General features: G+C 36.0%; 1 protein-coding gene across 2 annotated transcripts in view; it reads left to right on the top strand.

The window, feature by feature from the left end:
* Nucleotides 1-11,887, top strand: part of pdgfrb (platelet-derived growth factor receptor, beta polypeptide) — a 30,842-nt gene extending 18,955 nt beyond the window's left edge. For both annotated transcript variants that reach the window (XM_020921968.2, XM_055158879.1), the window contains exons 12-23: nucleotides 220-352; nucleotides 727-831; nucleotides 1,113-1,223; nucleotides 2,476-2,632; nucleotides 2,780-2,946; nucleotides 4,085-4,197; nucleotides 4,308-4,430; nucleotides 4,932-5,043; nucleotides 6,136-6,235; nucleotides 6,672-6,777; nucleotides 8,759-9,063; nucleotides 10,046-11,887. In XM_020921968.2, the coding sequence (XP_020777627.1) occupies nucleotides 220-352; nucleotides 727-831; nucleotides 1,113-1,223; nucleotides 2,476-2,632; nucleotides 2,780-2,946; nucleotides 4,085-4,197; nucleotides 4,308-4,430; nucleotides 4,932-5,043; nucleotides 6,136-6,235; nucleotides 6,672-6,777; nucleotides 8,759-9,063; nucleotides 10,046-10,190 (1,677 nt within the window). In that variant the 3' untranslated portion in view covers nucleotides 10,191-11,887. The remainder of the gene's footprint in view (nucleotides 1-219; nucleotides 353-726; nucleotides 832-1,112; nucleotides 1,224-2,475; nucleotides 2,633-2,779; nucleotides 2,947-4,084; nucleotides 4,198-4,307; nucleotides 4,431-4,931; nucleotides 5,044-6,135; nucleotides 6,236-6,671; nucleotides 6,778-8,758; nucleotides 9,064-10,045) is intronic.
* Nucleotides 11,888-12,297: the final 410 nt, after the last annotated feature.

Raw genomic sequence — 12,297 nt, 5'->3', positions numbered from 1 at the left:
TGTGAATACGGGCGGCTTTCCACAGATCTGAACTGTAATGTAGCTCTAACCTGCTTGTCTACCTTGTGATATATAGGTTAGGTTTAATCTATCTTGTGAAACATTCTAGACAAAGCAGTAACATTTCCATAAAGACATTCCCTCCACTAGAAATGTTACGCAGCGCACCTTGCATTGTTGCATTTTTGCATAATATAAAATTGTTTTTTTTGTCTCTAGAAACCGCGCTATGAGATCCGATGGAAGGTGATAGAGTCTGTAAGTCAGGACGGTCATGAGTACATTTATGTGGACCCCATTCATTTGCCCTATGACCTGATTTGGGAAATGCCCCGCGATCACCTGGTTCTGGGTGAGCCCTTACTCCAATAATGAACATTTATTTAAAATTTGTGTAAATATAAGGAAAAACATGACTCTTAACTGGCCTGAAGAAAAAAAAAAAAAAAAAAACAGCCAAAAGTTTGAGTGCCGGTTTAAATGATGAAAAACAGGAAAAACTAAATATATATTTTTCTTTTTTTATTGCACCATATGCACAAATATTGTATAACATTGGACTTAATAACAGGTTGTGTCTCTAACTATTTTATTAGGTATTATGCATTTATTATGATTATAATGTGTGTGGCCTGTATTTGATTCCATATAACATTTTAAATCAGTACTTCAGTGTGTGTGGTTCATTCATATCTTTACACAATGATCTCTGTTTGGTTTTCACAGGTCGTACACTTGGGTCTGGAGCCTTTGGCAGGGTCGTCGAGGCAACTGCGTACGGTCTCACTCATTCCCAGTCCAGCACAAAAGTGGCAGTCAAAATGCTGAAATGTAAGACAAAACAAACGATTTAAAGTGTTAATTGTTCATATTGTATTGACTTGAGTAGCCCTTTGAAAACCCTTTAGATTAGTTTGACACCTTCACTATATTCCGGTGTGGACATGAATATTTCACTAGCATCACTGTAAAAGCCTAATCAAGCTGAGTTTTAGTTTTTCTGCCAGACTGCGTTTAGCTTTGCGCCAGGGGGGCTTTGAGCCATTTGGCATGGGCACTCTACGAGTCCTGTCCTGGATCTGAATTGGTCTCACGGCTCTTTGTTTGTGCAGCTACAGCGCGGAGGTCTGAAACACAGGCGCTCATGTCTGAACTGAAGATCATGAGCCATCTGGGACCACACCTCAACATCGTGAACCTGCTCGGAGCCTGCACAAAGCACGGTCAGCCTCTCCCTCAAATAAATAATTTCCCAACTTTAACATAAGGTTGTTTTAAATAGGGCTGCCACAATTGATCGTTTTTTATTTTATCGTTATCTAGACTATAAGACTCTGAAACATATGCCAAAAGATGCTTGTGTAAGACAAAGGGGCATTATGAAATCAAAATGTCAAAAAAATAATACTTTAAATAATAATTCTCTAACTAAGAATGCACAGGCAGTATATTTTAGCCTCACCTATTTGGTTAAAATTGTAGACATTAGAGCCTTTAGCATAATGGAAAAAAATAAAATAAAATGCCCATGCTGAATGCCCATGATCTTAATAGTACCATTTATTTTCTTATAAAGATATATATTCAGAAGGTCACGTCACTTTTTAAACTGCTTTTTATTAAGTTGAACATTAATTTTGTGTTGTACAAACAATGTTTCAGCAGAGACATTTAAGTTTAGTTTTGCAAAAATGTCATATGGGCAAACTGGGCATGTAATTGTTCAAAGACCATTCTGTCTAAAAATGCAGAAAATGTCATTAGTCACACTGAACAGTCTGTGATATAGATCATTTTATTTCCTAACAAATTAATCCCCATGATTTTCTATATAAGGAAATACATACAAACAACCATTTTATCAGATTTGGTACAGAGCAACTTAAAATGTATTTAAGGTCATCATATTTGCCACAGCTGTAGTACAATCTGGCAACAACTGCAATAAAAGCCAAATGCATTCACAATCACAAGAAGTACTTTTTAATCGTTCCTTGATGTCCTGCAAGCTTTCAAAGTGTATTGCAATTTTAATCATTTTACTCCCTGGCTGACGGTTAGAGCAATTAATTAAATTGGAATTGCAATTCAGTCATTTCTAATCATCAATGATGTGCTTGGATCTTTTCAGCTGAGAGGGCTGCAGCCAATTCTCTGTCAGTAAAAGCATGTGGGTTGGAGCTGAGTTCAGATTTTAGAGGAAGAGATTTGTTATTTTTTGTGTTAAATGGCAATGAAAAAAGTCTCCATTGTTTTCAAATTAATACTTGAAAGCCCTGTTTTTATCAAGACAAAAAAAATATTATAATATGAGGAAAAAAGTAGCATTGTAAATTTTGTCATATCGCCCAGGCCAAAATAGCTGCAATTGCAAGTTAGTGTTCCATAGTAATGGCCAGTGTCTAGCTGCTAATGCAGTTTTCTAAAATACTATCCTGCTTAACTTTTGTAAATGGTGTTTTTTTAACATTTCAGGCCCTCTGTATTTGGTAACCGAATACTGTCGCTATGGAGACCTGGTAGACTACCTGCACAGGAACAAACACACCTTCCTCCAATACTACGCTGAGAAAAACCAGGACAATGACTCATTCATCTCCAGAGGAAGCACCCCACTTAGCCAGCGTAAAGGGTATGTGCCACTTAATAATTCTGTATGCTAAGGGGGGTTTTGTCATTTTCAACAGCCTTGAATGTGTTTCCTCTTCATAATGTGTATGTATGTGTGAGAAATCTTCATTTGGGCCATTGCATTTCACACTTTATGTATTTCCCTCAGCTATGTGTCCTTCGGAAGTGAGAGTGATGGAGGCTATATGGACATGACCAAAGACGAGCTGTCCGTGTATGTCCCAATGCATGAGCAGAGTGACACTATTAAATATGCAGACATCCAGCCTTCTCCATACGAGGCCACATATCAGCAGGACATCTACCAAGAACAAGGTGGGACACAGCATAATGTGGAAATATATGTCTTTTTAAAGGGCCCATATTACACTATTTTCTGATCTGTATTATAACGTTGTTTCCTCATCAAAAACATCCCTGGAGTTGTGTTTTGTTTCATTCACACATGTTTAACACACAAACCCTGCATATTTAGGCTGTGTTTTTGTGTCAAGCAAAACAGAAACAAAAACAAAAAAACAAGAACATTGTTACAGGAAGTGCTCCACTGTGTTTTTAAAACTACACATTTTTTCAGTAGAATAATTTGGATAATATCTACTAAACAAAAGGTAAAGGTAGCTGAAAATTACTACTTCATGACATCACAAGGTGGAACAAGTGAAGATAGACTGATGGTAAAGGTTTACTTGAACATGTGTGAATGAAACAAAGCACAACTCAAACAACATTATAACATGGCTTAAAGCTCATAAGAATAATTTTTATGCAATATAGAAAAAAAAAAGCTAGAAAATATGAGACAAAACAAAGTTACAAAATGTTCATTAATTTAAATGGATCATGAATCATTTTAATGATGGATCATTAAAAATCACCATTAAAAATATATGTTATAGGTTGGTCGTCTAGTTCAGCTATTTATTTGTGCCACACTAGCCCTAAATTTCACTATATGTTAAAGTATCAAAGAAAATGGTACTGAGTTCTGTACATCACTCTTATTTTAAACACAGTTGCAATGAAAATCAAAATTAATCTTTTTTTCTTGGCCCATACGGAAATAGTACATGAAACTGACACATGGTAAAGAACTCCTTCTACTGGACACAGGCAGTTCAGTTTTTCCAGTAACACCCAATGATTAATTCACACTTTAAAGGTGCACTTCGTAACTTTTCTTGGGAAGTGTACATCACATGCTACTGTCCATGTAGATGTACTTAACAAGGTATAAATCAGTTCAGTGGAAACAAATGTTCTTGTGCATGTTCTTAAAGATATATGTAAACAATAAAATCACCTCTAGTGAAACAGAGGCTGAATAGACTTTTAATGACATACTGTGGAACATACCAGGCAAAAGAAAAAAATGTGGTCTACCCTCCATCAGAAAAGTTACACAATGCACCTTTAAAATACTGACCTTCTCCTGTCTTGTGATTGTTTTTAGGTGGCGGCCGATTGGACTTGGTGATCAGTGACTCTCCTGCTCTCACCTATAATGACCTACTAGGCTTTAGCTTCCAAGTGGCGAAGGGCATGGAGTTCCTTGCATCTAAAAATGTACAAATACCTTTAAACCACACTTGCACAGTTTCCTGTCATAATCAGTTGGTTTCAATGAATAGAGTGTATTTATTGGATGTTATGATTTTCTGTTTATGCTACTGCAGTGTGTCCATCGTGATCTTGCTGCTAGAAACGTATTAATCTGCGAAGGCAAACTGGTGAAGATTTGTGACTTTGGTCTTGCCAGGGACATTATGCATGACTCGAACTACATTTCCAAAGGCAGTGTAAGTAGGGCTGTTTACTGCTGTTGTAATTCTCAATAAATGTTTTGTTTAACGCCACAGGCACAGGCTTGACATTGTCAAGCTGCACCTAAAGATGATTTATTGTTTCATAGAATAAACTTTAATCCATAACTTCAAAATTAAACTGTACTAGAAGTACTGCCCAAGATTTTGATGGATTGCACAAAAGGATTTTTTATATGTAATTCTGAACATTTAAGTTCAGAACTCCAAAAATCCCCATTTGCAGTTCGATCTACTCAAGATCGAACTGCAAATGCTAAATATAATATTTACTGTTTGTATATACTTGTAATCCATGGTTATCCATGTTTCTCACATAAACTGTGTTTATTTTATTTATTTAGAAATTTCAAATGAATATATTTAAATGTAAGATGTTTTCTATACACATGCATTGTCTCACCTTAAAGTAAGCCCATGTAAATAGGTCATCTTACCACATACAGTGAACTGAACTTGTGTCCTGTTTCTGTTTAGACCTTCCTGCCCCTGAAATGGATGGCACCAGAGAGCATTTTCCATAATTTGTACACCACCTTAAGCGATGTGTGGTCATATGGCATCCTTCTATGGGAGATTTTCACCCTGGGTTAGTCATACTCTCATCACATATCCTTTAAAATACTTGTAAGTGTCATGCCCTCAAACCTATTGGTCTGATATATAGAACTTCATGACAACCTTAATATATGGGATGATTTTCTACTATTGTTTGGGGCTTAATTAAGTATGACAAGGTGGTTTTGACTGGCTATTTAACTTTGGACTGATTAGGCTCAAACTATTTACCATATACAGTACCATATACATTAAACTGGAAAACTGGGAAACTATGTAAAATCTTGGCAACGTCACCTGTATGAATGAAAATAAAAATAAAAATCCAAAACCAAAAACTGGCAGGAGGAAGCCCCCTTCAGGCCAAATAGTCAGATTTGTGATGCAAGCCCACTTAGAGTAAGGACACTGGTCTATGGAGGTGTGTGTGAATGGGTGAGAGGTTCCTTGTTGTAAAGTACTTTGAGTGCCTTGAAGGTGGAAACATGCTATATAAAAATGTGACCATTTACCATTTTCTACTATATGTTAATTTTAGCTGATGTTTTGACTAAAATGTTACACAGTGAGGCTTTAACTATCACAAACAATTTAAAAAACTACTGAATGTCAGCAACCACTTAAGGTTACTGTCATTTCTATAGGCTACAATAAATCATAACCTTCTACTAGAAAACTGTCTTGTTTCCAGGTGTGTTGAACAATACAAAAATCTCTAAATATTTAAGTTTGGACAATAACAAGAGCCTAGACTTTTGAAGACTCATGAGGACTCAATCTCGTTAGGCACAGTCAAGCTTTGAAATCAGCATTTCCGTGCTGACGGTATTGTGAGCCCTCTCTTTGTTTTTTTTTTACTCTCTTCCCACGATTTTGTCAAACCATAAAAACAAGGATGACAGTTTAGTGCATTTGCAGTATCCCCTGAACAACCAAAAACAAACTCACAATCCTCCCTCTGTGCACACTACCAAAGCTCCTCTGTGCAGCTCGGTCTGGATCTCAGATCACAGACTTTTATATCATTTCTGTCCTCTATTTGGGAACAAACAGTTTTACAGCAGGGCCCAGGACAAATAAAGTCTGCTTTCTGATGCTAATAAATATGTGAATTTTATTACAGGAGGAACACCATACCCTGACTTACCCATGAATGAACTGTTCTACAATGCCCTGAAGAGAGGCTATAGGATGAACAAACCAGCCCATGCATCAGATGAAGTGTAAGTGCTGTTCATATACATAGATTAAAGTTGCACTTTATCAGTGGAGAGACACTTGCTTGGCTCCATGGAAATGTTACTTTGCCTAGAATGTTCCATAGTAAGGCATTAAACTTTTCAAGGTTCTTTTGCATTTTCTGCCATTGAATAAATGTAAAATTGATACGTTTAATGCCACACTGTATCATTTCCAGCCAAAAATAATCTCCATGGAGAACAAAAAACAACAAAAAACCTCATTAGGGATTACCAGTTACAGGCTGGTTAGGTTAATGCTTATCTTGTAAATGCTACATATTAGGCATCTGGTTATACAAAACATTTCAACCACAAATATTAAAAGCTAAATGTTTATAATGCCTAAATTGTGTATGCTGAAATATAATAAAGTGTATAATATTTCCCCTTTAATTAATCGGATATTGTTGTGTGGTAGATATGAGATAATGAAGAAGTGCTGGGATGAGAAGTACGAGAAGAGACCGGAGTTCTCCAGTCTGGTCCACAGTGTTGGAAACATGCTCAGTGACAGCTACAAAAAGGTAGAGTTCTAAACAGCAGCAGCCATACACATTTATTTTACTTAATCTGCTACAAAATGCCACAGATTACAAACTTTCAAATCTTACTTTGTTCTTCAGTAATTTTATTTCACTCATTACCACTTTTACAGACATTCACATGCTTCCATACAAAAGCCTGCCTCTCTGCCCTCTAGTGGTGACCAGGATATTTGCAATATATAGTTACTGTACCAAAATGGGACTCAGTGAAGGTTGTGCACTGTTTTGCCCATACTGTATAATTTGTATATATTCAGTCAAAGTCTATTTTTGATTTTTGTTTACCTTATTTTTAATGCCTGTCCCTATTTTAATTTGATCATAGCTTATATTTACTATTATTCACTATGTATTATGGTACCATATTATCAAAGCAAGTTGCTAGTATACTCTGTCACCTTGCGATGCCATGAAGTGGTGGTTTTCAAGTTAAAAGTGACTTTTTACCTTTAGTTCAGCAAAGATGGGCAGTTCCAGGACTGAAATGATTCAAATGATTCTAGTGAAGGCATATTGAGTTTAAAAACACAGTGGAGCACTTCCTGTATTACCACATGACATCACAAAGTTGAACAAAACAGTTTTCTGTTTGATAGAAGAACTCAGGCTAAATATGTGGCGATACTGTGTGTGAATGAAACAAAACACCACTCGAGGTATGTTTTTGATGAAGAAACAACATCATAACTTAGATTAGAAAGTAGCAAAATATTCACCCTTTAAATTTTGAGTTCAGTTACCAAAGAAAAAAACAAAACAAAACAGCAACAACAGCAGTAACTTGAACACACAGAGATGTCAACCACAAACAAGATGGTGTCACTAACTGGTCAAATTAGAGACAGAGTTCCTGGAGAAGAAAAGGGTCACATGACTTTTGGTTGACACAGCACCTATGAAAAAAAGTCATATTTAAAATGGCCGGTGAAGATTTTGTGAATAATAATTTGTGTTCGTGTGATTCTAAGAAGCCTATAGTTAGGCTCACCACACCGCAATTCTACGGTGGATTTACGGTTAACAGTTTAACCGTAAATTCACAGTAGCAGTGTGATTTTTGGTTATCATTGATCACTGGGCCCAACCACATGAAACAAACTGTCACAAAGTTCAAAGCTGAAATTATAAATCCACTATTGCGTGTGGTAAGTTTAGTAGTGGTCAGCTGACAGGTTTTAAGGCAGCACAAACAATAATAAAGTTAAACATGGTTCATTGCCATTGGACTAATTTTTATATCAAAGGTGAGTATCAGATACCAGAATGTAAACCCAATCTATGTTTAAATTCTAATAATGAAACTACATTATATAACTTTATTTTGTTTAGTTTTGTTTCATTTACACATGTTGGAGTAACACTTTATTATTATTCTGTCTATATCTCATGTAACGTTTTCAAGTTGACAGCTGCCATTCACCTTTAGTTCAGTAGAGATGGGCCATTCCAGGGCTCACATCATCCAAATGATTATACTGAAGGTGTATGGAGTTTAAAAACACATCAGAGCTCTATTACCACATGACGTCACAAGATGGAAAAGAGTGTTTCTGTTTTAGAGAAGAACTCAGCCTAAATATGCAGGGTTTGTGTGTTAAACATGAATGAAACGAAACAAATCCAGGCATGTTTTTGAAGTGTAAACAATGTTATAACAACTTATATCAGAAAAGAGTGTCATATGGGCCATTTAACCATGGGGAAAAAGTTAGTATTTTTTTTTTACATAAAAAACAGCTGTCTTTTAAATAGGGTTGTAGGGTTTTAAAGGCACTATATAAAAGCAGTTGAATTAAAGTTTAAGATCACATAATTGCTTAGTGCTTAATGTCTATTTTCACATAATGAAAACCTATCTTTTTAATAGGACTTTAAACTTTTATGGACACATTATATAATTAGTTAGTTCCATAGGCTTGTTTATTATCTCTGACAAATGAACCTGCTTTTCTGTGAACAGAAATACAGCCAGGTGAATGATAACTTCATGAAGAGTGAGCACCCTGCTGTGATCCGGGCCAAACCCAGACTGTCCTCCCCATTCCTCACCTCCAGCCCTGCATTTGGTGTTCCATCTCCTCGGGACCGCTCCTCTCCTTTGGGTCACAACCACCAGCACCAACACAGCCAGCTTCCCAGAACCTACAGGCACCAGCAGCCGGACACAGAGGACCCCCTGCCCTCCTACAACGATTACATCATCCCCATCCCGGACCCCAAACCAGATGAAGTCTTCACAGATGTCCAGTCAGAAAGCCCTGGAAGGTATGCAGTCTCCTAAAACCAGACAGAACCAAAACAAAGCCAAATGCTGCTCTTGTAAAAGAGATAATGGCTTGTTTTGTTAAAGGGGACATACATTTTGGAAAATTTACTTTTATAAGCTTTCAAACAAACATGGTGTACCATCATTATCCTACTCAAAGTTGTATGTATTATAATTAATTTATGTATGTTTGAGTTATGTGATATCGTCCTCCATTTGGGGGTTGAGGGCTCAAAAATTTTCTGTTATCACCTACCAACTATCCCTATCTTGTAGTTACTTGCGATTATTCAGAACATTTAAATTCCAGGTCATACATGTAGGGTTAAAAAATGTCTCATAGCCATTTTTCATCAATAAAAATAAATACAAATCAGCTGCTTCCGCACTGAAATGCAGTACTATACAGTATCAGTATCAATGAATCTATTTCTAATATTAAGCTGTTTAAGAGTAATTTTTCAGTTAACAATGTACAAATGATAACCTGCGTGTGTTATAATTTCATTCTAGATACTAGAAAAAAAAAAAAAAACACACAGTATCTTCCCTAATGACCACACACTCATTCGTGCAGCTGTTGGACTCATACAAAAGCACCAGATGATTGTGTCTTGTGATTATTTTATGCTTTTGAAGTCTTTTTGTTTTTATATTAAACATTTGAGACTGGGCCTTAAAATGACAGATGTGACAGATTTATTCCTCCCTAATGATCATAAAAGCAGGAAGTGCTTGTGATTTATATTAAAATAATTGGTTTCATCTGAAAACCAAGAATGAAATCTGCTTTGGTCCTCATCAGTTGTGTATTAATCAAATGTAAATGTGTAGATGTGGGTTATGAGGGGGATTTTGTTAAAAAGGGGAAGTTGACGGGTTGGCTCTTGTAGTCTGGGACATTTATAAATTTGTTCTGTTTTCAGAGTGACTCATATCAGACGGAGTTTTAAAACTGTCTTTTGTTTTTCCTGCTCATAGCTCCATGGCTCTGGAGGAGGTAGAGACTGACTCGATGGACACTGCGGATACACTCCCCGAAGAGGACAGGCTAGAGGGCAGTAGTGAGCGCGACGCCTTACTGGGCCGACCCGAGACGCCAGAGATAGAAGACAGCTTCCTCTAGCCTCCCTGTGTGGGACAACCATCCAAATTGAGCCTTTTCAAAAATCGTATTCACCTTATTCCGGAAGTTGCTGTGGGCGCCACAGTCATCATTCGGGTTGTATTATTTTGTATGGGGCTGTCGATCATAACGGCAAATAAGTTCAATATGGACTATAAAGCCATTTTAAAGTGAATGGGTACAGTGTGACTTGTTGGTGCACATGAACACTGAACATTTTACATAAATTAACTTACTTTATGTCATATTTTTGCTGCAAAATTTTTCCCAAATTCTCAATGAAATGAATGTGTCCCCATTTAACCCCCGTTTAAGTGCCACCATAAGAAAGCACGATTTAGGAGTGTTTAGAGACAGAAGTGGGTGGGGCGGAATAAGGTGAATAAAACAATGCTTTGAAACATGACTAAAGTAGAATGTAGCAGCTGAGAAATCAATCATTGTATTTCCAGTAGGCACTCATGGACGCTCTGTTTTTTGGTTTGTTTGTTTGTGTGTTTGTTTGTTTTTTACTTTTACTATGAAAATTACATGTGGTACTTCTCTAGGAACTGTACAATATCTTTTGAAGAAGATTAAAAACAATTTTTTTCCTATTAGGTACATTTAAAGGGGACATGTTCCAAAGTTGCATTTTGAAGCAGCATCTCTCAGTTCTGCAGATCAGTATTGCGATTAACAATTAACATCATGCTAAATCATGATCTACCTATGTACTAAATACCCCAAAAAGTATAATATGTCTTTTTAATCATACCTATTAAAAGCAGCATAAATCACGTTTTTGTATTAAAGGAATTGTATTACACAAATTTCTGATCTGTGTTATAATATTGTTTCCTCATCAAAAACATACCCGGAGTTGTGTTTGTTACATTTACACATGTTTAACACACAGACCCTGCATATTTAGGCTGAGATCATCTTCTCTCTTACTAAAAAAATGTGTGAATCAAACAAAACACCACGGCAGGTATGTTTCTGATGAGGTAACAACATTATAACATGGCTTAAAGCTCTTGAGAGCTTTGTGTGTCAATTTTGTGTAATATAGGACCTTTAAAAGGACCATTGGAGATGTAGCATTTGTATTACAACTATTTGTATGCAGTGTTTTATAATGTAACAAATTGACTGCACATGCACTGATACATGAACTGAAACTTAGCTTTAGCTTTTAGTCAGTCATCCAGTCTATTTTAAAGCTATTTCTATCGAATAAAATGTTCTTTTGCTCATTGATGTTGAATAACTCTGAAGTAGAATAGACTTTATACATTTTTGCACTTTATTATGAAATATATAGAATCATATAGATTTCTACACAGTTTATGCATTACCAAGAAACTAGAAAAGATTATTTTAAAGAATGAGCACCTGCGTTTGTGATGGTGGGTGCCTCAGGTGAACAGCGTGTCACTGCCTTATGCCTTTGTTTAAACTGAGTACAACTGTGGATTTTATCTCGCAGCTAATGTTATTCACCAACATGAAAGGCTCTTGTTCACTTGTTTCGCCTTATGTGTACATATGCTTCCATTTGAATTCACTTGAGTCATTTGCTTGTTTTAGTCCTTTCTAAATCATGCACAATCACTGTAAAACACGCTCTTGTACCAAAGCTCTTCCTGATGTTTACAAATGTATTTTTATATGTATCTGTAACAGTGACAATAAAGTATTATTGTCATCATTTACACTTACAGTTTTGATTATTTTTATCTGATACATGTGGGAGATTAACCTAATTAAGGCATTATGCAATGAAAAGATGGAGTTTCTAGACTTTACCCAAAAATCTCACAGTTCAGGGATAAAATTGTGCCTTGACACAAATGTTCTTCATGTAAATCCCCCCACTTGTGGTTGGGACATTTTTTGTTTTGGGGATAAATAAAGAAAAAAATTATAACTGATGCGTAATTTATATAACAAATATTTCAGTAGTTAATTTGCAAGAACACAGACCTCAGTTTTAAAAATGTCATTCTTCTACATATATTGTTAATAACAATTACAAACTTTTTTTGTAAGACATTTTTTTTACTTTGTTACTTCTGCTTTTGCAAATGAGCTTTATTGAAAATGTTACAAAAGCAGACTTAGA

The sequence above is a fragment of the Boleophthalmus pectinirostris genome, unplaced genomic scaffold (assembly GCF_026225935.1).
Source record: "Boleophthalmus pectinirostris isolate CB_2022bp ecotype Guang Dong unplaced genomic scaffold, ASM2622593v1 HiC_scaffold_23, whole genome shotgun sequence".
NCBI classification, from domain to species: Eukaryota; Metazoa; Chordata; class Actinopteri; order Gobiiformes; family Gobiidae; genus Boleophthalmus; species Boleophthalmus pectinirostris.
Note: the sequence above shows the minus strand (reverse complement) of the source record. Positions and strands in the feature narration are given on the sequence as shown.